Source organism: Chelonoidis abingdonii, chromosome 23 (genome assembly GCF_003597395.2).
Source record: "Chelonoidis abingdonii isolate Lonesome George chromosome 23, CheloAbing_2.0, whole genome shotgun sequence".
In the NCBI taxonomy this organism is placed as follows: domain Eukaryota; kingdom Metazoa; phylum Chordata; order Testudines; family Testudinidae; genus Chelonoidis; species Chelonoidis abingdonii.
In genome coordinates, this window is record NC_133791.1 from 22,180,550 (window position 1) to 22,204,101 (window position 23,552).

Sequence of the window (23,552 nt, forward strand, 5' to 3'; positions counted from 1 at the left end):
CTACAGAACCAGTTTCTCCTCTCTTGGTTTTCACACCTCAGCTGCTAGAACAGGGCCTCATCCTCCCTGATTGAACTAACCTCGTTATCTCTAGCTTGCTTGCTAGCATATATACACCTGCCCCTGGAAATTTCCACAACATGCATCTGACGAAGTGGGTATTCACCCACAAAGCTCATGCTCCAAAACGTCTGTTAGTCTATAAGGTGCCACAGGATTCTCTGCTGCTTTTTCATTTGACTGTTTCTCATCAGATCCTACCTGTATTTTACCTTCTATCCTCTCCTCCTTACTAGGACATAGAAAATTCCCATCCCCTAAGGGATGTTTCTATCTGAATCATGTGTTCTTCTGCACCTGTCAGCTTCCCCCCAGCCCTTAGTTTAAAAACTGCTCTACGACCTTTTTAATGTTAAGTGCCAGCAATCTGGTTCCATTTTGGTTTAGGTGGAGCCCACCCTTCCTATACATGTTCTCTCTTCTTCCCCCACCTTTCCCAAAAGTTTTCCCAGTTCCTAATAAATCTAAACCCCTCCTCCCTATATCATCATCTCATCCACGCATTGGGACCATGCAGTTCTGCCTAACTGGCCCTGTGCATGGAACTGGGAGCATCTCAGAGAATGCAACCATGGAGGTTCTGGACTTCAATCTCTTACCTAGCAGCCTAAATTTGGCCTCCAGGACCTCTCTCCTATCCTTCCCCATGTCACTGGTACCTACACGTACCACGCCCACTGGCTCCTCCCCAGCACTACACACAAGCCTATCTAGATGTCTTGAAACATCCGCAACCTTCACACCAGGCAGGCAAGTCACCATGCGGTTCTCCCGGCCATCACAAACCCAGCTCTCTATGTTTCTAATGATCAAATCCCCCATAACTATTACCTGTCTCCTCTTAACTATACCTATCTCTCACTTTATAGTCTGCACATGCACTTGAAAGGGATCAGATCTCTGTTCAAATCCATTCTCCTCCTCAGACATAGGGGAGACTTGAACTGGGGGTCTCCCACATCCCAGGTGACTTCCCTAGCCACTGGATTAAAGGGACATCTTCCACAACCTTTCAGGAGTAAGGCGGTCTCTGAACATGCCTACCAGAGCATGCCCTTCAGATGAGTTAGGTGGCCGAATGGCTATCTTCCCCCATGCACCTGATGAAGTGGGTATTCACCCACGAAAGCCTATGCTCCAATACGTCTGTTAGTCTACAATGTGCCACAGGACTCTCTGTCGTGCTTTACAGATCCAGACTAACACGGCTCTGTCATAAACAGATAGTAAGAGTTAATAGAACAGAAGTACTTTATATCTCCTTTGACTGTAAAGGATTAACAAGTTCAGCGAGCCTGGCTGTCACCTGACCAGAGGACCAATCAGGGGACAGGATACTTTCAAATCTTGAGGGAGGGAAGTTTGTGTGTGCGCTGTTAGAGTTTGGTTGTTGTTCTCTCTGGGTTCTGAGAGTGACCAGACGTGCAACCAGGTTTCTCTCCAATCTCTCCGATACAGGCTCTTATAAGTTCAGAATAGTGAGTACTAGGTAGATAAGGCGAGTTAGGCTTATGTTTGTTTTCTTTATTTGCAAATGTGCATTTGGCTGGAAGGAGTTCAAATGTGTATTTGGCTGGAAGGAGTTCAAATTTGTATTTTGCTGAAAGGATTTTAATTTGTACTTGTATACTTAGGCTGGGAGGGTATTCCCAGTGTCTATAGCTGAAAAACCCTGTACCTAATCCATCTTAAATTTACAAAGATAATTTTTGCTGTTTTTCTCTCTTTAATTAAAAGTTTCTTGTTTAAGAACCTGATTGTTTTTTTATTCTGGTGTGAGACCCCAGGGGACGGGGACTGAATTCGCCAGGGAATTGGTGGGGAGAAAGGAGGGAAGGGGGAGAGAAAGGTTAATTTTCTCTCTGTGTTAGGATTACTTTCTCTCTCAGGGAGAGTCTGGGAGGGGGAGAGGGAAGGAGGGAGGAAGGTGAATTTTCCTCTCTATTTTGTGATTCAAGGAGTTTGAATCACAATAAACTTCCAGGGTAACCCAGGGAGGGGAAGCCTGGGAGAGGCAACAGCGGGGGAAAGGGTTTACTTTCCTTGTGTTAAGATCCAGAGGGTCTGGATCTTGGGGGTCCCCGGGCAAGGTTTTGGGGGGACCAGAGTGTACCAGGCACTGGAATTCCTGGTTGGTGGCAGCGCTACAAGTACTAAGCTGGTAATGGAGCTTAGAGGAATTCACGCTGGTACCCATCTTTTGGATGCTAAGGTTCAGAGTGGGGAATTATACCATGACAGGCTCCTTCTTTGATACTATCTTCCTCCAGTTCATGAAGCTCTCTGGAGCTTGGATGGAAGATCAGTCCCCAGATGCCGGCAGCAGTGTCCCTGGTCAGAGGCAGAAACGTGAGCACCTAAGGAACTTTTGCTGCAGAAATGTAGGTGAGTTTAGGCACCTACAGAGTTAGGTGGTAGCCAGTGGGAGTTCTGTGATCCCAGAGGGGCACCTAGAACCTGGACTTAGGTGGCTAAGTACCTTTGTGGATCAAGCCCTAAGTTACTAGTCCTTCTGGTTGATTAGAAAAGCTTAAGAAGGGGACCCCTAAAGGTTCAGAAAACGAAAAAGTACCTCAGTGTTATTTATTATTGCTTACAATTTTATAATAAATATTCATTAATAGTTTATTTAATTTCATGAATTGTAAGTCTATCATGCATTTATAGGGCCTGGCTCATGATTTTAGGACACAGGGTTCTGGCAATACCAAACTGTCCTGGAATGTAGCCAAGGAAACAAGATCAGAAACAGGAAATGAAACTGACTAGAAACAAAGTGAAATTGACAGGTCTCCTTGCAGTAGAAAATGGGAAGGGCAGATTGCACAAGCAGTGAAAAGGTAAATCCAAGGTTTATGGACCATTCCGCTTCCACAATCTGAGGCATTTCAGGGCAGCCCTGCAAAAATCATGTTTTTAAATATGATTTTTTTTATCTTGACAGGCTAATTTTAAGTAAAGGAATCTGAATATCTGAAAGGGAATATTTGATGGCCTAATATTCTGAATGATCTGATTTAAAATCACACATTCCCTTTTAATTTCCTCTTTGGTGCAGGCCTTTGTATAAAGAAAACATCATGGCACATTAAGCTGTCCTGTCTCAGCAACAATTCCAGTTCTTGGGGCCTCCCATCGTTTAAAGGTAATTAACAGTCAGTACATTTTATCTGTTTTAAAAAACAAATGTCCTGGGAAGTTAACATGGCACCTTGCTCCAGGCGAGTTACAAGGAGCCTGGCTGATGGAACATAATTCCTAGAGTTTAGGTAGCACTTTATCCCAATGCACCAGGACTGCAACCATGGAGAGGTGGGTTCAGTCCTTTTAAGTTCATGTGTGAGGAGAGTTTTGGGGACTCACCTTAGGCTCTAGGGAATCCACATCCCCAAAGCCCCCCACAATTCGTGCCAGTCCCTGGAGAGAAGAGGTCCAGAACTAGAACAAGGGAAGCAGAAGCGAGGGGCATCAGCAGAGCTGTGTGAGCAGAGACCCCAGGGCTGGAATAGCAGGGGGTTGTAGGTAAGGACTGAGGAGTTGTGGAAAAGCAGTGGAGTCCCAGGACTGGAACTGCAGGGCACAGTGGGGTGTGGGTCTGGAGGAAATTGTACCGGCAGAGCTGTGTGTGAGAGGCCCAGGACTGAATAGCAGTAGGATGTGCAGGGCAGGATCAAGGTGCTCTGGCAGAGCCAGGTGTGGGCAGGGGCACAGGATGCCTGGGTTCAGCTGCCAATCAGCTGCCCATTACAGACAGTTGAAAAGAAGGTGTGAGGAACAGTAGGGAGAAATTAGTAGTGGGGAATTAAGTTTAGGTTTTGTAATGACCCAACCACTCCCAGTCTTTATTCAGGCTTAATCTGATGGTATCCAGTTTGCAATACTAGACCTAAAAGCGGCAATTCTTCAACCAAAAAAACCCTTCAAAAACAGACTCCAACGTGAAGCTGCAGAACTGGAATTAATTCTCCCTACTGTTACTCACACCTTCTTGTCAACTGCCTGTAATGGGCCACTCTCTTACCACTTCAGAAGTTATTTTGCCTCCCTTGGTATCCTGCTGTTAATTGATTTATCTTGTTAGACTGACCTCACACTTGGTAAAGCAAACCCACATCCTTTCATGTATTTATACCTGCTCCTGTATTTCCACTCCATGCACCTGATGAAGTGGGTTCCAGCCCACGAAAGCTTGTGCCCAAATAAATGTGTTAGTCTCTAAGGTGCCACAAGGACTCCTCGTTGCTTGTGCTGATACAGACTAACCCGGCTGCCACTGAAACCCGTCTCCATTAAAAATAAAGTAAGTTTCCGGTCCCAGTGGTTGTGGGAAAAACGCATGAAAACGTGACCTAAACGCTTCCTAGAAGCTCAGAAACCACCACATAAATAAAGTGAACCCAACATTACTTTTGTTTAATCTCATGATTCTTTGTGGCAACACCAGTCCCTCTTTGAGTAATGACTGAGCACAGAATTATAGACTCTCGGGGTGGAAGGGACATCAGGAGGTGTCTAGTCCAACCCCCTGCTCAATGCAGGACCAATCCCCAGACAGATTTTTCCTCTGCTAGTTAGTGGGGTCAGCAGCAGTGGGATGGGACACACTGGAAAATAGGTGCAGTGCCTGGGCTAATGGCACCGTGCCCTCCAGCAGTGTTCCAGCCACTGTGTCAGGCAAGCGCAGTGCTGGAGGGACCTCACCCTGCAGTGGGTCTGGGAAGGGCTGACTCTCACTGAGATCAGACTCAAACTTGCAGGCAAGGCTAGAGAGCCCTTTTCAGAGAAGGGCAAACCACTTCAAAGCAGCCACTCCCCTGAACGGAAACACTTGCTTTAAACCCACCAGCTCCTGTTCCACAAAAATGCCCCTGGGGTGCATCTACCTTAAATAAAAAGCTCTCCGCTGAAATAAAATGGCCCCTCTCCCTGCCCCCTTAAAAACCATCCACTTTGCATCTATCACCAGCTGCCTGAGAGAAAAAATTAAGCTGCCACTGAAAGAAATTGCAGCCTCTCCAGGAATAAAAGTCACCTTTCCAATAACCACTAAAGAAAGCAGGAAGAATAAGGAGCCAAATAAAAACAGATCATTAAAAAAAGGCAGAGTGATGGATAAGTCATTGCAGTGGAGAGAAGCGGACCTGGCTGTCATCTGAAATACGACTTCATAAAAGCACTGGGGGGAAATGGCAGGCGTTTCTCACATAAACAGCTCCCGCCAGAAAGAAAGGGAAGCCCAGCAGCTGCCAGGGAGGAGTTCCAAGGCTGGTCTCCCCCACCCCGTGGAAGGGTGATCCTGAGGCTCAGTGCTGGACTGGGACTCAGGAGGGGTGGGCTGAATTCCTGGCTGTGCCATAGGCTCCTGGCGTGACCTTGGGCAAGTCACAAGTACAAAGCCTCCAGCAGCTGATGTTGAGACAAATGCAACCTCCTCCCCGCTGCAGAGAACAAGAGGAGCTGCTGGGTGGGGGCACATGATCCTCTGCCATTAATCTCTCCGGGCCTTGAGTCCCCATCTGTACATGAGGTCATAGCACATCCCTTCTCCTGCCTGCCTCACCTGCTTGCACTGCAAGTCAGAGCCACAGTGGCATTTAGGCTCCTCACTGCCACGGATTTCAGATAATAGTAGGGCCTGAACTGGCTTTGTGGCACTGGCCTGAGGTTTTGGGGCCGCCCCTAGCCCCAGGGGGCCTTGATCTCAGCCAGGGCCTCTAGGCTCTCCTGGAATACACAAGGGGGGGGAACTTTCCTCTGGACTGCGAGGCACAGACATCACCAGGAGTCCAAGGGCCGCAGGCCAGTGAAGAGTAAACATCTGCTGCCTCCGCACATGATGCAAGGCCTCTGGCTGCACTCCTGAGCCGCCCCCAGGGCCTGGCACACATCAGGGCCCGGCAGCCTGGGGCAGTGATGCCCAACCACAGTAGGTGGCTTTCTAGATTTGTCACGGCCAGTTGGGCTGTGGCGTCACCGGCCCAAGGGAAGGTCCTACCGCTAGGACACTGGGAACAAAGTGGGTGCAGCACGAGAAAATGGTCCGATAGGCACAGCCCTGTGTTGGCCAGCAGATGGGACCTAACAGGTCTGCTCTGTCTCTAGGGACCAGGTAAAGGTATTTAGGCACCAACCTCCAACTGACTTCAGTAGGAGTTTGGCACCTGAATATCTTTGATGATCTGGCCCTAGATCCTCTAGCCTGCAGTTCCTGGGAGTACACCCCAGAGCCTCCAGGTCTGGCGGGAGCTGGGCTTTTGTCTGCCAACGGGGACTGGAAATGGTGGGAGCTGGGGGAGAACGACGCTGTGAAAGGTCTGTCGCCCCATCCACGGACAGCAGCTCCTCCCAGTCTGAGGCACTCAAGCTCACTGGGACTTTCATCTCCACAGGCCACAGCTGGGCAGTCATGAGCCACCCTCCATCCCGTGCAGGCTCTGCACTGGAGTCACAGTTACCTTGGTCTCGGCTAGCTGGCGTCTGAGCAGGTGCAGGGCCTCAGCATGGCCGCGCTCGCTGTCCTGCAGCGCCTGGAGCTGCTCCTTCAGTTCTCTCTGAAACACAAGGCAGGAGACAGACAGAGCAGTCAGGCAAGGCCAGAGCCATCCAGTCTCATTGATCCGGGCGGGGCAGGTTCTCTGAGCTACAATGCAGCACCTAAACAGAGGACCCAGAGCCACTCAGGAGAGAGGCAACCTCGTGTGCCATTGCCCAGAGCACCTTTCAAGGCAGTAAGGAATACAGAGACTGTTCAGGTGCTGATCTGGATCCAGAGCATTCTAATAAATCAGAGGGACTTTTGCCCAGCCAGATCTCAGCACAGGCTTGCCAGCCTTCTGCCCCACCATCCCTGGAGCAGAGTAGGGATCATGAGCCCCATCTTACAGAGAGGAAGCAGTTTGCCTAAGGCCACATCAGAGCCACGGCTAGAACCCACGAGCCCTGGGCAGCCAGCCTAGTGCTCACACTGCCGTACCGTGCTCACAGCTGTCTTCTCTCCTAGCCCATCCCCTCACTCCCCACAAGCTCAGACTTCCAGGCTCACAGGTGACCAACCTGTCGTGATGGACACCCACTCCATCTGAGTGACTCAGTGTCTGGGCAGAGGTTTATAGATGGGGGGATCGGTCAATGAGGGAGCAAGGAAAAGCCTCCATTGCTGGGGTGTGTGATGCTGGCACCCGCAATCCAGTCTGTCACCCCCCTACCCTGTGCACACTCAGCTCACCAGTGCTGGACAGGCTGTGATGTTCAGAGCAGCCCGTGGGCCCTGGGAATGGTGTGTCCAGATCCCCATGGCAGCGATGAAAATCTCAGCCAGAGCAGACGCCCATCCTGCACTCAGGGAGAAGCAGCCATGACAAGTGCCCCTCTCTGGCTGCCACACAGCCGACCCCCTCACCAGGCATCAGTGCAGGACATGGCATGCCAAGCCCAGATGCCAGAGCATGTCCCACTGCTCCCTGGCAGGCAGCACCATGCACAGGAGAGACCACTCCTGGGGACAGTGAGGATGGAAGGGAACCCCCCGGGCTGGATCTGACCCATTTCAGCCACTATAGCTTTTGATTTCGGAGGAACCAACGGATGTGCTCAGTGCCAAAGGGCTAGCGCTGATATTGAGGCATTAGCCCATCTCCTCACAGCACAATCAGAGCCAGGAGAGGGCTGCTCCACCGGGGGAGGGCCCCACCTGCTGCAGAGTGCTACTCAGGTGCTTGTCACAGGCCTCCAGCCTGGCAGTCAGTGCTGGGATGCGTGTGGTCCCCATTCAGTGCAGGAGGGAATTCAGCTCTGTGCTCTCTGCCACATTCACTCATGCCCACTCTGTAGCATCTAATGGGGTTTCTGGCCAGAGCCGGGGGAAACGGACCGTGATGGTATAGTAGGGGCCATGTTCAGAACAGAGACAAGTGCAGGCGCCAGGAGCAGCCACCCCAATACTCCCTATATCCTCCCACACAGACCCCCCCCCCAAACACACCCCTTAACACACACACTTCCCCACCCCCACAAATACACAACCTGTTAACATCCCCCCACACACACCCAGCACACATGCTCCCATCAGAACACTTACAGTTAGTAAAAACAACTCTATGCCCTGGAAAAGGAGCCTGCTAAATACTTTCCAGGTTGTCCACCCCGATGGTCAGACGGCCCCAGAACTGAAGTGTCTGGCCATGGAAGACCATGGCAAGGCGCTGCCAGCCAGCGCAGCATGGGACATTGCGCCCGCGGAGCCCAACACCCTCCTAATGCTGGCAGGTCTGCAGAGCCAGGTGGCGAGCCCTACAATCAGGTCCGCTCTACCAAACGTACCGGCCTCTGATTTCCCAGCTTTTGCGCATCTCCCTGGAGCTGCAGGGAGAAACAAAGGTTGTAGCAAAGATCTCACAACACTTTGTCCTTTCCCAATGCCCTTCTTCTGGGGAGCTCAAAGTGCTGCACAAGCATCGATAGATTTCACCTCCCTGCTCCGAGACGTGGGGCAGTATCACCTGAGTGTACACAGACCTGGCCTCAACCTCTCAGACTTCCCATGGCCAGGTCAGAGGACACTTTGGGGCTCCAGGACAGCAGCCAAAGGGCAGCTGGGCCGTTAGCAAAACTCCCACAGGAAAGGGGATCCTCATGGCCCCAGTGGGCAGCCAGGGTGGGTTGGGAAGATCCTGTGTCAGGCTGCGAACGGACCCACCGCTGAGTGGAACGTGTGCTGGGACAGCTGAGGATGGGACTTGGGCTGAAGCACACAGTGAGGGTTTGGGGCTGCAGGAATCCGTATGCCTGCCTTGCAAGCACTAGCCTGCCTTAATCCCTGCAGCTCACGCTCTTTGGCATACACGGCTGTGATACCGAGGTGTGGCAGTGCGGGCAGGGAGACAAACTCCAGAGCCAGGAACAGGGTTTCCCAGAAGCTCAACCTTGTGGATTCGGGCGTCTCGGGAGCAAAGCTGAAAGGAAACCATAACGTTTCATACCATGGCCCTACATGCAGGAACCTCGGTCTCTGGTGAGCTCTTCACGCCGCATCATCATCTGCTTAGACAATAATGCACCACCCTGGCTTACCTGTTAGAGCATGTCTCCCGCTTGGGCTGCTCTCTGTGACCGACAGCCTGCTACCTGCAGCTGCCAGAGTTGCTTCTTAGCCCCAGGGGAAGGGGCTTGAGGTCACTGGTTTGATCCCTGACAAGGACTGTAGCACCTATATGTGCACAGCCACGGTTTGTGAAAACAAGAGAAGAGGGAAGCATTATCCTCACGTAAAGAGAGACCACAGGAGAAGGGTGCAGTGAAGGGAAGGGAGGAAGACTTCAAACCAAGACGTTCAGCAGGAGGAGAGAATTAAACTAACAGAGAAAGGGGGAGATGATGAAAGTTAATTATTTAAACAATACAGCTACAATGCAACAGAACTGTTTAGAAGCAATGAGGCCTAATGGCCAGGGCACTGATCTGACAGCCATGAGAGCTGGGTTCTACTCCTAGCTCTGCCACTGGCCTTCTAGGTGACCTTGGACAAGTCACTTTGCTGTGGTGTGCCTCAGTTTCTCCATCCATAATGATCCTCACCTCCTCTGTACAGTGCTCTGAGAGCTGGAGTGAAAAGTGCAATGACTAGAACATTGCCGTTGAATTATACTGTACATTATACTTGTACAGCTACTACTTAGCAACAGGCTCAGCACAATTCTGCAGGACTCAGGCTACAGGAAGAGACAAAAGCTCTCTGCCTCCCCATAGGGCCGCCCCATCGCTGCCCAGGACTAGCCAGAGATACTGCGACAGGCTCAGAGCCATTCCTGGGCACCTCTGCCCTGGTGTACTGCAAAGAAGATCCTTCTTTATCCTGGCAAGAGATTTGCCAGCCCTGGAACAGCCTCTAAAACACAAGGGAGCCAAGAAGGAACTGCAAACAGAGGCAGGAGGCCATGTGCAGGCAGTGACCAGAGAAGGCGATTTCAGCCAGAAGGAAAAGCAATGTAGATGGCTTGTAGCCATGCTGCCTCAGCCTGTGCGCTAGCTCCATAAGCTAGGTACGGTCACAGCCTTCATCAGTGCTCCAGTGGGAGACCTGCAGAACAAACCCAAGGTGCTGCCCTTGTTACCCGCGGTTCTTGCAACCCAAAGCTCTTGGTAACCTTTACTGTGTGCGAGGTGGTGTCAGGAAATAAATCAGGGGAGACACAGCCGTCCGACCGATAGATGGCTGCACAAACAGGACAACACAAGAGTGCTTTCACTTAAAGCTAAACTTTAGTAACACCCCCCAACCCTCGATAATTACCGCAGCTGAGTGCAGCTCTTGAGTGGCACAGCGGCAGCCTGTCTGCCGTGGGGAACACAAGATGCATCCAGAGGGAGAGCCCAATCCCGAAGAGTCCTCAAACGAGTCCCATTATCTCAAGCTTTCCCCCCCTTATTTATACATTAGTAATAGAATGACAAGTCCCTTAAAGAAACCTTGTCAAATGAGCTGTTCCAATGGGCAAGCAAGAGGCTCCTTCTGATTACTGATTAACCAGGTGTGGGTTTGTCCAGAGTTTGCAGCCTTGAGACCCCAACAGACATTCCTGGTGCACATCCTGCTCTTCTAAAACGTATCAGCACCTTCAACACAATTCTTATCAGGAAGGACGCGGGGTCAAGACGTGGCACCCAAAACTCTCTCCCCTCCTGCCTTGGGCAAGCTGAGATTGCTGAATGGCCAATTTACAGCTTGCTGACTAGGCCACCTTTAACAATAAGCCATTGTGGTTTCAAGCACTTTACTGGTTTGCCAAACTCTCCCCGTGCACCCTCAGTAGCTATCGCTCTCTTCTGGATTGACGCTAAGCTAATGCGACGACAGGTAGGGAAATGCAGGCTTTAGGGTAGGACACAGAACAGGCTCTGAGTATCTGTCCTCAGTACAGATCCTACGGCACTTTCCGCCTGGCAACAGCTGCCCCACTAACCCAGGATTAGTACTTGCCTCCCTGACATCCCGTGGTGCCCCCAGCTAGAGCCAGTATTTGCCAGTCTGGACCTGCTGGGCAGTGCTGCTGGGTACGGCTGCAGCGCTTCACCACAGAAGTAGTTGCTATTAGGCAGCACATGAGGCGATTCCTCTCTTGAGGGTTTCTACAGGAATTCAGGGTGCAAGAGACAAGGGACGCATGAAGTGTTCTGCTTGGCCTGGCTTCTGGAGAAGGCAGGGGACTGAGGGCTGCAACGTAAAAGGCAGGAGCTGGGATCACTGATCCTGGCCAACGAGGGAGGCCTCTCCTCTTTCTCACTGCCCGGCCCTCGTAGCTCTGCCCGCCTACTCTGGGGAGCCAGTGCTGCGGCAGGCTCTCCATCATCTGCACATGGCAAGGTGGCCATGACCAAAGCTGGAGGGCTTTAAACTAGGTTCATCGGGGGAAGGAGACCAAAGCCCTGAGGTAAGTGGGGAAATGGGATACTGGGAGGAAAAACGAGCAGGAGAGTGCAAGGGGGGCAGGGCCGGCGCTTCCATTTAGGCGGCTTAGGCAATCGCCTAGGCTGTGGACTTGCCGCAGTCGTGCCTGGGGAGGGTCCCCTGGTCCCACGGCTCCAGCGGAGCTGCCACAGGCATTCCTGCAGACGGTCCGCTGCTCCCGCAGCTCCGGTGGGCCTCCTGCAGGCACGGCTGTGGTAGCTCCACCGGAGCTGCGGACCAGCGGACCCTCTCCACAGGCACGACTGCGGCAGGTCCACCGGAGCCACAGGACCAGTGTGTGGGGCAGCGAAATGGCTGTGCGCCTAGGGAGCTAAAAACACTAGCGCCGGTCCTGAAGAGGGGAGGACTCCTGTCTCAGACCGAGAAAGCGGGACAATCAGAGAGTTATCTTACGTGCCTATACACAAATGCAAGAAGCCTGGGAAACAAGCAGGGAGAACTGGAAGTCCTGGCACAGTCAAGGAACTATGATGTGATTGGAATAACAGAGACTTGGTGGGACAACTCACATGACTGGAGCACTGTCATGGATGGATATAAACTGTTCAGGAAGGACAGGCAAGGCAAAAAAGGTGCAGGAGTTGCATTGTATGTAAGAGAGCAGTATGACTCCAGTATGAAACTGCAGAAAACCATGAGAGTCTCTGGATTAAGTTTGGAAGTGTGAGCAACAAGGGGGATGTCGTAGTGGGAGTCTGCCATAGACCGCCAGACCAGTGGGGATGAACAGGATGAGGCTTTCTTCCGACAACTAGCCGAAGTTGCTAGATCGCAGGCCCTGGTTCTCATGGGAGACTTCAATCACCCTGATATCTGCTGGGAGAGCAATACAGCGGTGCACAGACAATCCAGGAAGTTTTTGGAGAGTGTAGGGGACAATTTCCTGGTCCAAGTGCTGTAGGAACCAACTAGATGCAGAGGTCTTCTTGACCTGCTGCTCAGAAACCAGGAACAATTAGTACGGGGAAGCAAAAGTGGATGGGAACCTGAGAGGCAGTGACCATGAGATGGTCAAGTTCAGGATCCTGACACAAGGAAGAAAGGAGAGCAGCAGAATACGGACCCTGGACTTCAGAAAAGCAGATTTTGACTCCCTCAGGGAACTGTTGGGCAGGATGCCCTAAGAGAATAACATGAGGGGGAAAGGAGTCCAGGAGAACTGGCAGTATTTTAAAGAATCTGTATTGAGGTTGCAGGAACAAACCATCCCAGTGTGTAAAAAGAACAGTAAATATGGCAAGCGACCAGCTTGGCTTAACAGTGAAATCCTTGCTGATCTTAAATGCAAAAAAGAAGCTTATAAGAAATGGAAGATTGGACAAATGACCAGGGAGGAATATCAAAATATTGCTCAGGCATGCAGGAGTGAAATCAGGAAGGCCAAATCACACTTGGAGTTGCAGCTAGCAAGAGATGTTAAGAATAACAAGAAGGGTTTCTTCAAGTATGTTAGTAACAAGAAGCTGGTAAGGAAAGTGTGGGCCCCTTACTGAATGAGGGAGGCAATCTAGTGACAGGATGTGGAAAAAGCTAATGTACTCAATGATTTTTTTGCCTCTGTCTTCACGAACAAGGTCAGCTCCCAAACTGCTGCACTGGGCAGCAAAGCATGGGGAGGAGGTGACCAGCCCTCTGTGGAGAAAGAAGTGGTTCAGGACTATTTAGAAAAGCTGGATGAGCACAAGTCCATGGGGGTTGATGCACTGCATCCGAGGATGCTAAAGGAGTTGGCGGATGTGATTGCAGAGCCATTGGCCATTATCTTTGATAACTTATGGGGATCGGGGAGGTCCCGGATGACTGGAAAAAGGCTAATGTAGTGCCCATCTTTAAAAAAGGGAAGGAGGAGGATCCGGGGAACTACAGACCAGTCAACCTCACCTCAGTCCCTGGAAAAATCGTGGAGCGGTGCGCAAAGGAATCAATTCCTGGGCACTACTAGAGGCGAGGTAAAGTGAATTCGGGAACCTCAGTCATGCACATAGGAGTGTCACCCAATGGCACATTCAATGCCTGACTAACCTAATTGCCTTCGATGAGAGATAACTGAGGTCTGTGGATCTAGGGGAAAAGCCCCACGAGATGTGTTATTTTTTTGACTTTAGCCAAAGGCTATTTGTAATCAAATGGTTCTCCAGCAGTATTACTTGCCAGACTCCCAGTTAAAGTATGGGCTGGATGATATGGACTGTAAGGTGGATGGAACAAGCTGGATAGGAATTCACCTCGGGCCCTAGTCAACTTCTCGCCCGATACGCTGATCATAAGTGGGCATACCATGTCTAGAGTGTCAAAGCACCAGCATTCCAGGGTAGCATAGCAGTGCCGCCAAGGGTCAGTTCCTGGGCGGACTGGACTCATCGTTGCATTCAAAATTATCGTCATTATTGATCGGAGGATTGGCGTGGACTGCACCCTCAGGCCAAGTTTCAGATGACTCCCTTTAAACTGTGGGAGGGGTAGCATACGCTGGAGGGTTAGGATTAGGCCGCATACAGAAGGGACCTTAGACAAAATTAGAAGGACTGAGGCCATAAGCAGAAACGCTCACGAACCACAGCCCGCGCCCATAGATGAGGTTCAACCTAAGGACAGTGCAGAGTCCTGCATCAGGATGGAAAGGCAAAGAATCCCATTCACTGTTACAGACTAGGACCAACGTGCTAGCAGCAGTGTACATGAAAAAGAAACGGACCTAGGGAGGTTACGTAGATGAGAAGCTAGATATGGAGTTGACCAGATGTGCCTTGTGCCAAGAAGGCTAACGACATTTTGGGGCGTATAAGTAGGGGCATTGCCAGCAGATCGAGGGACGTGATCATTCCCCTCTATTCGGCATTGGTGAGGCCTCATCTGGAGTACCGTGTCCAGTTTTGGGCCCCACACTACAAGAAGGATGTGGAAAAATTGGAAAGAGTCCAGCAGAGGGCAACATAGGGGGCAGGAGCACAAGACTTATGAGGAGAGGCTGAGGGAACTGGGATGATTTAGTCTGCAGAAGAGAAGAATGAGGGGGGATTTGATAGCTGCTTTTAACTACCTGAAAGAGGGTTCCAAAGAGGATGGAGCTAGACTGTTCTCTGTGGTACCAGAAGACACAACATGGAGTAATGGTCTCAAGTTACAGTGGGGGAGGTTTAGGTTGGATATTAGGAAAAACTTTTCCACCAGGAGGATGGTGAAGCACTGGAATGGGTTACCCAGGGAGGTGGTGGAATCCCCTTCCTTAGAGGTTCTTAAGGTCAGGCTTGACAAAGCCCTGGCTGGGATGATTTAGTTGGGGTTAGTCCTGCATTGAGCAGGGGGTTGGACTAGATACCTCCTGAGGTCCCTTCCAATCCTGAGATTCTATGATTCTATGGTGCTGGCAACAGTGCGGTCACTTGCTACGGGGCTGAATCTCGCTGAGCAAGTGACAGGCTCCTGGCACCACTTCCCCCGTGCATGTTTGCGCCGCTCGCTGTCGTGTTCCCATCAAGGCGTGCAGGAGCAACAAGCCCTTTTGTTCCAGCGCCACACTCCATCTCCCTGCCTCGAGCGCTGCTGACACATGCCAGTGTCCTCGTTAACACCAGCTGCGGAGCGAGGCCAATCAATGTCTGATCCTCCTGGCAGCTCAGTGAGGGCTGTGCAGAGAGTGCTCTGCCTCCACAGCAGATCAGTGAGAGGCAGCTGATTAGCGAGCCCCACCACCCCTTCCTGGGGCAAAGGAGAGGAGGCTGAATCTGGCCCAGCAGAAGGGGGTTTGCTGGGGTGGGCAATCAGGACCCCTCAGCCATCTGCTAATGACACATTATCCTGTCTCCCTGGAGGTACCATGTCAGCTGAGAGCCAGCAAGCAGACACCTTGTTGCTGTGCCAGCAGCAGTGCTCTCGCACAAAGCCACCATACCTGAAGGATGCTCATTCCCCCTAGCAGCACCCAGGGGATCGGTGGCGGTGGGATGGGGCGCTGCAGGGCAGGGATCGCTCCTGCTGCTGTGAGACAAGGGTCTCTATGGAGGAAGCGACAGGCCCCAGCTGCTGCAAGGACACTTCTCACTGGCCACTTTCAAGACTCCCACTCATCTGGGTTCAGTCGGGCCAGAGCCTCACCCACCATGAGTCTCTGCATTTGAGTGAAGACTGTAAGCCCAAGAGTTCCTGAGGGCTGGTCTCTGCGACTCTATCAGTGACTGCCCACTGCTGGGCACTCACACAGTACTGAGTTTGCTAGGCCTCTAGCTCAGCTCGCCTTCATGGGATTAAACTCTCCAGGCAAAGTGCTTTCAGGCCTCATGCTCCCAGCCAGCCTGCAGCCCAGAGCCAAGCTAACCACAGGCCTGGCCTGCACTGAATGCGGTTTCGCTGTGCTGGTCTCCAAGGCCAGCCAGCACTGCAGAGACAAGCGAGGTTTAAAGAGCGCTAGGCAGGGATCTGCTTCCCAGGAAGGCAATGGCAGCACGCTCCTGGGTTTTGGTGGGACCAGAGTGGGGCTCACTGCCAGTCGAGGTTCAGTGCTGCATCTCCTAGAGCGTTAGGGAGAGGAGGCTGAAGGGGGGTGGGGGCTGTGGTGTACGTCAGAGCAGCCCCAAGTCTTGCTCTAATTAATAGCAGCTTCCACAGCCCCCAGTGGGCTGTTCCGTAACGCAGAGCAGCCAGTAGGACTCCGGTGAGAGGCTGCATGATGGGGGTTGCAGAAGAGCCAGGTATGCCAGCTCAATGCCTCCCCTGGGCTGAGGCTATTCCCTGGAAGCGGGTTAAGCCGGCTCTGTGGCCCCCTGACAGCAGCTGAGTGGCTACAAAGGAGCCACAGCAGAGCCAGGAATGGGAAGGCTCAGTTTTCAAGCCAGGGCAGATGAGGACCCACCTGGATTGTTCTCCATAACACAGGAGTCTTTGCTGTGCTCCGGCCCTGGGGTGCCTGTCACCCAGGGCTAGGACAGCCCCCAGGAGGGCACTATTAGGCTGATTCTGCACTATGCCAGGCTAAAGCACAGACCCCCCTCAAGGGACAGGGAGCTATTCCCAGCGCACTGACCCCCCCCCCCCAACAAAGGACGCATGCCTCCGTTAACGTGCCCCATTGGTAGCAGAGCACAGGCCAGGCTGGTAGCCACCTCCCTTTAGCACTGGCCTCTGCGGGATTCTGCTAATTGTCAGGGAGATTATTACCTGACAGCAAGGCCGGGGAGCTGGCTGCTGGCGCTCAGCAGAGGCACTAAGCCATCCCTAATCCCCACGTCAAATTCCCCGCCTGTGTTCCAACAGCCAGTGCCAACCCCACTCTGGCTCCTCCCCACCCCCAGGTGCGGCCTGGAAGGCTGGGCAACCTGCTCACAGGGTCATGCTCTGCAGCTGGCGTTCCCCAACCCAGGCTCCTGATCACACTTTGCATGCAAACGCATTTCCCTCTGGGTTCCCTCTAGCACTCTGCTGCAATGGCTGAGATGCAAGTGCTGCAGGAGGTGAGTAAACCTGGGACCAAGGGCGGAGCTGCAGCTGCCCAAGAGGGGGCTTCAGGAAGACAGCTGGGCAGAAACAGAGGCACCTGCCTAATCCCATCAGATGGCTACATCTCCCAGGTCGCCTGCAGACGGGCTACGGGCAGCACAGCTGGCAGGCCTGAAGTTCAGTGGGTGTGAGCATGCGACAATCCACCTTGACCCAAGCAGCCAAGCCACGCTGCAGGCTGGGAGGCCTCTGGGACTATACTACCATCACAAGGGAGACTGGCTGCAGTCGGTGGCACCATACATGTCTCTGGGGAAGGCACCAGTGCAGCCCTAGGCTGGGCCCTCTTGACCTATAGCCAACCTTCTTATTCAAGCAGCCCCAGCCCACCCCCAGCCCTCCACATACTGAGTCTACAGGCATGAGTCACAGGCTGAGATGCACCGGTCTGTACAGTTCTATGTAGACATAGGAAGGACTCTTATTGAAAAGGAACGAGAACCTTTCAGCTCAAGCTCACAGCAATCAGAGGAGCAGCAGGCTGCTGAGCAGGGTGGCAGAGGAGCTGCTTCTGGGGCCAGGTAGAGGACATCCTCCCCCCCGGGTGATAGTGCCGCGCTCTCTGCTGCACAAAGAGAATGAAACGCTTTCCCCCGACTGTACCTGGACCACCTGGGTGAAACGAGGGGACAATTTCTGATGGAAAAATGATAATTTCTTCCTGCAAACACGATATAGATCCCTTAGCAGCCTCCCTCTTCCCAATTAAACCTCTCATTAGATCCCACTGTTAGAGCCCTGATCTCACTGTTGCCACTCTTCACTGTCTATATGGCACCAGCAAGCTCTTTGGGGTACGGCCCTGGCATGACCGCGCTCACATCGTGCCATGAACAATTCCCATGCGATGCAAGTAACAAAGACTAACTCTGCTACCTGGCCTTGCAGCACGTATACTGCACCTGAGGGTGGGCCACTAGTCAATGGCAGTGCTGCATCTTGCACTGGGTGGGCAGCACGGGTGTACACATTGGGGGGCACTAGAGCGAGTCTGGAGGCAGATACACGTGAAGCAGACAGGTGGGTAGCTCTGCTACCAGCTTTACTCCAAAGGCTCTTCTGCAACAGCTGCTGCTACAGATACGTGCAGATTCCTCTTGGGGCAGTCAGCATCCCCTGCTGGAACAGGGCACAGCTGCACACCGTGGGCCAGTGTCTCCACTGGCTCCCAGTCGCTTTCAATGCCAATTTAACGCCTTGTTCCTAATTTTAAAAGCAATGTATAGCCCTCCCTCCAGCTACACCAACGACTGAATTCTGATCCATGAACTACTGGAGCAGCTGCGCTTTTCAGGGACAACGTGAAGCACTAAGCCCAGGACAAAGCACACAGGACTGGGCAGGGGACAAAGCAATCTTCCAAGCAGAGTGGGGGAAATCCTGAAGCGGGCCATCTTTAGGAAACGCTGCAAAACCTTCCTTTCTGAGAATCCTTTTCCACCACAAGAGTGACACACACAGCACGACATCCCTTCTATAAGCCCCTACCAGCAAAAAAAGGAAAAACCTACCCCAGCCAGAGTCTGGGTCCTGAAAATGGAGAAGTGCCAGAGACCTCTCCTAGGGACTTCACTATTGCTACTGATTTTGCACTGTAGGCGTCCAGATATTATCATGATGAGTGGCAGGATAAAATTCCAAGATACGATATGAGCTCTGAGCAGCCGAGCACCCCAGCCATTTCGCAGCTAATGTGACTAGTGCCAACACACCACTATGGCAAGAGGAGACACGGCCGGAGCCCCATCTGGGTTCTCCAAGCAGGAGCGGTCGCTGTTGCTAGCCATGCAAAGCAACCACTCAATCTAGCATAGGCAGTGGAGGAAGCTGCTCAACCAGGCACAGCTACCATCATGTACTGGGATGGCACAAGATTCCTGACCTAGCAAAGAGCAAGGCAACCACATTCAGAGAGGATAAGTAAGACTGGCAAACCCCTCCCAGCTCCAATCAGCCCCCAATCAGCCTTGGATTCCCACAGTCTCCCAGAGGACCCTCCGTTCCCAATCAAAAGCCCTAACTCCAGACCTGCTACCAAATACCAACAGCTTTCAAACGCAGCAAGATAGAGCCTGAGGTCAGGTCACAGTCACCAGTCTTGGAGTTGTTGCAATGATGACCAGCTTGTTAGAGATTCACTGAGTGACAGAAGCTACTTATGTTTGCAAAATACACATTTTTTGAAATCAGGCAGATCATCCTGTCACTGGCTGAGCAGAGTGCGCAGTGCAAAGCAGCGTACACCAATGCCAGAGTGAACACTTGTGATCTTCTTGCATTCAATTCCCTGGAAAGAGGAGCTCCAGTCACCTTTTTGAAGAACAGGGTGGCAGCTCATAAAACTGGATGGCAGAAGAACCTAAAACGGTTCCTAACAAATACCTCTCTACACGGCGCACTATTAACCTGTGGAACTCACTGCCACAAGATATCACATAGTTCAAGAACTTATTAGGAGATCTAAACAAAAAGGATGAGAGGTTTATATGGATGAGGGCTATAAATCCTCCTGCTCCATGCATCACCCAACAACTGACTGACAGCAGTTAGATAAAAACGTTCCTTGTGGGCAGATTATTCCATAATTGAAGTCTCTTAGCACCTTCCTCTGAAGCAACTGGTGCTGGCCATGTCAGAGCCAGGATACCAGGCTAGGTAGGTCCCTGTTCTGATTTGGCCTGGCAATGTCAGTCTTCCTAAGAGACTTTTCAGTCTGGGGTCCCTCAGTGCAAAGTAGAACCAGCACTAGGGGAATTTTCAAATTTGATCTCTGAAATGATTTCAAAATCCATGGCAGTTGCTGGTTAGTTACATAGATCACCCAATCAGGAAGCAGCAACAATATCATATGACTTCTACGGCTAACCAAACTCAGTGGGCAAACAACCCATAGGGCGAGAATAATTTGCAGGAGGAATTTGGGAACAATTCTGAATCACGAATGAGCCCAGGAACTTCATGCTAGGGGTGCTTTGGCCACTCCCAAATAATCAGCAGTCCCCACTGGAGAACCCCCCCTTATAGATACATCTCCCACCCCGCAGGGATCCTAGGACAATCCAAAGCACACACAACTCTTTCAGGACCTGTGATTTTTTGGGCAATTCACAGGCTATCCCTTTTTTCTTCACCAGCACCCCACCATCCCTAGCCCCTTCCCCACCAGTAGTTCAGGGATCCAAAGATCCTAAAGCCGGCTCCAATCCCACTCTGGAGTGGGAGGGTAATAACTGAGATCTCAGGCTGCATGCTGCCCTGATCCCAGCCAGATGGATCCTTAATTAGACAATAAGTGCTGCTATCAACTGGGAAGTGATGAGTCAGTGGTCTCTGGCAGAGATCTTAGCCAGTTTCACTTCATAGCCATAAAAAAACCCAGCACCCCTGGTTAAGGTCCAATTCATACAGAAGAGGACATTTGCTTTAAAAATCCCAAAGGGTACTAAGCAGCAGGAGACTGAGGCCAGGCTCCCAGCCCCCACCCCCCTTTCTAGATTATTAATCCAAAGATTAAAACAAATATGTGCTCTCCAGCATCCTGCCCAACACGACACCTCCAACGATACCTACAGTGTGCGCGCTGTAAATCATCCACTGCACAGTGCCTGGCTCCATGACCCATTGGAAATGCAGAAGACAGGCTCACAGATGTCTCAAGTTTGGGAAGCTCATCTCATCTCTTGCCCTGGAGGCAAGCAAGCTTTGTCACTGAGAGCAGAGAGAGACGTAAACACAGACCACTCACATCTACCCAAATAAACCTCTGCAGCAAGGTGTCACACGGAGGAGGTCCATCATGTCCTGTATCCTGACACCTGAGGCTCCAAGAGCAAGGGGAAAGAAAAGCCCCATGATGTCCCAGGCCAATTGTGCATTGCTGAACAGGAGGTACACAGTTCCTTCCTGACCCCAGCAAAGTGATCATTGAATGCCCTGAAGCATGGCATTCAAGTATCCCTATCTTAAATCTCAACCTCTGTTGCTCACCCCCAAGGCATTGTACACTGCAGATTGGAGAGAAAGCTGTTTACCTTGCTACCCCTTTCAGCAGCATTCAGGATAGGAGGAATGCCATATCACTCCCCAGCAGAGGGAAGTGGATTCATTCCACAGGGCTATCGGTCTTTCTGCACCATTTGGTCTTTGGCATCTTCCTAGTGGGTATTTGGAGCTCTGTGGACCACAGGGTCCTGAGAGCTAGTATACGGCCAGTCCATTTCACTTACAATATTACTCAAGTCAAGTACCGTTTGAATCACTGGATGGTACCCAGGGGAGCTGAGATGCTGAGATACATGCTCAGACGGATGCACAGTGCAGCAAAGCAGGCAGGATGAGGGTGAGAAGAGAACTGCAGGGGGGGATGGGGGTCAAGAGGAGGCCCAGTTTGCTAAGGGTTGATTCGGGGCATGATCCCTGCTAAATAGCTCAGAAAGGGACTGGCTGCTCTTTGTGTTAAATGAGGGGTTCACCACCCCTCCTTGTGAAGCAGCTGGAGCACAGCAGGCCCTGCCTGGGGAACAGGTCCTCCTGGGGGCTGGCTCCAGTTAGAAACTCCGATAACAAGAATTGTGGTTAATGAAACAAGGGGAGGGTAGGATGAGAGGAGGCAGCTCCCTCCGGGGAAGGGACAGAAGGGGGGCGTGTGGCCCCCTCTGTGACCTCAGCGGAAGCTCACTCCAGGAGCCCAGCACAGGGCTGGTCCTGCCACACAGCACTCCCTCCCCTGGCACGGGGCAGGGGCTCGGGGCTTTCGTCAGCCACCCCAGGAGACAGCTCCTGCCTGAGCCAACCAGGCCAAGGGCTCTGGACAGGCACCGCCCTGCACGGGGACTGGGAGCCCAGTTCAGCGCAGGGCAGCCAGGCTGAGCCAGGGTTTCAGCTCTCGGGCACCTCTTTGGCAAAGCTCAGTGTGTAATGAAAGAGGTGCCGCGGAGGGGGAGCCCTGCTCGTCGCTGTCCACGCAAAGAACCGGGAGTCCGCGGGCCTTTGAAAGAACAAATCAAGCTGTTAGTCTGCAAAGGGCCGCCGGACTCCTCGCTGTCTCCAGCGCTGCTCCCCTGCTCCCGCGCCCACCTGCAGCTCCTCGAAGGCGTCGTCCACGTTGGTGACCTGGTGCTGCTCGTGCACGGCGGGCTCGTCGCAGAAGAAGCAGACCACGGCGCGGTCCGTCAGGCAGAAGAGCTTCACCTTCTCGTGGTCCTTGCAGGGCGCGGAGCTGCGCCGCGCGCTCAGGATGGCGTCCAGCGGGAAGGCCGCGTAGCGCTCCACGATGTTGGCGAGCTTGAGGCTCGGCGCCAGCGTGGGCTCGGCGAAGGTGCGGCGGCACTCGGGGCAGTCGCGGGCGCCCTGCTGCTCCTGCCGGACCCAGTGCTCGGTGATGCATTTCCGGCAGAAGTAGTGCTCGCAGCCCAGGCTCACCGGGTCCTGGTAGATGCTCAGGCAGATGGAGCAGAGCAGCTCGTCTTTCAGGCTGCAGGCCATGGCGGCGGGGGCCGGGCCCCTCTCCAAGCGGGGCTCCCCGCAGGGCCCTAAGGCCGGGAAGCCGCAGGGGGCGGCTCTGCCCCCGACACTGGCTCCTCGAAAGCCTCCGCCCGGCGGGGTCACCTCGCGCGGAGTTCCCCCCCCCGGCAGGCTGGCCCCGGCCGGGAAGAGAGCCGCCCCCGCAGCGCGCACACGCCCAGCCTCTGTGTGCGGCTTCCGCGGAGCCAGCCGGCCACCGGCACTTCGTGTCCGCCCCCGGGGCCGAGCCGAGCTGGGGGCGCTGCCTGGGGGCTCGGGCCCGCCGTCTCACTGGGCGCAGCGGCCTCCGGACTCTCCCGCGGCTCCAGCTCCGGAAGCTGCGGAGCGGCGCCGGCAGCAGCTAGCACGGAACAAGCCGGGCCCGGCTCGCTGGCTGCGGGGCTGGGTCTGGTCTAGCCCCGCCCGCGCAGCCCAGCTGCCAGGACAAAGGGAGACCGCGGGGCTCCGCGCCGTGTCCTCCGCACCTGCTCTCCCCGCTCGTCGGGGAATTTGCTCCTGGCGCTGCGCACCGGCTGGGCGGGGGCTAAGGGCGCAGGGATCCCGGGAGCCGGGGGCGGGCTGGGGGCGCTCCTCCCGCTGACATGCTGCAGCCGAGCCTGTGCGCGGATCGTCCGCTCCCGACAGCGGGACGCGGAGCCCGCAAGAGGCACGGGCCGCAGAACCCCCCCCCCCCGAAGCCTGCAGTGCCCAGCCCCCCCGGGAGTTCAGAATTACCCCCGTGCATAGGATCCGGCCGCGGCACGCAGCTAGCTGGCTGGAGGGGGGACAGGCTGCGCCCAGCGCGCGTCGGTGTCCCCTACATATGCCCCGCGGCCCCCAGTCTCAGCACAACCCACACGCGTCCGGACGCCCTCGAGAGCTGGGGGGGTGGGATTCCAAGGGGAAAATGTCTGGTTGGAATTTGCTAATTTGGCGAAGTCTTGGGGCTGGTTCCATTTCGCCCAAACTCGCAGAAATCAGCCCGGCTCCTGGCAGCCCGCGGGGCAGGGTACTATTGGGTTTCTGGGAAGTG

The 23,552-nt window shown here is 53.3% G+C and overlaps 1 protein-coding gene and 1 long non-coding RNA gene across 2 annotated transcripts in view; one reads left to right on the forward strand and one right to left on the reverse strand.

Annotated features, from left to right (window-relative positions):
- Positions 1-11,819, forward strand: part of LOC142045874 (uncharacterized) — a 230,983-nt gene extending 219,164 nt beyond the window's left edge. The window contains exons 2-3 of the long non-coding RNA XR_012654783.1: positions 11,618-11,670; positions 11,776-11,819. This is a non-coding gene — a long non-coding RNA (uncharacterized LOC142045874). The remainder of the gene's footprint in view (positions 1-11,617; positions 11,671-11,775) is intronic.
- The window catches only part of TRIM62 (tripartite motif containing 62), a 36,670-nt gene extending 14,169 nt beyond the window's left edge, over positions 1-22,501 (reverse strand). The window contains 2 exon segments of the mRNA XM_032794725.1: positions 6,516-6,611; positions 22,094-22,501. Coding sequence (XP_032650616.1) covers positions 6,516-6,611; positions 22,094-22,501 — 504 coding nt within the window.
- Positions 22,502-23,552: the final 1,051 nt, after the last annotated feature.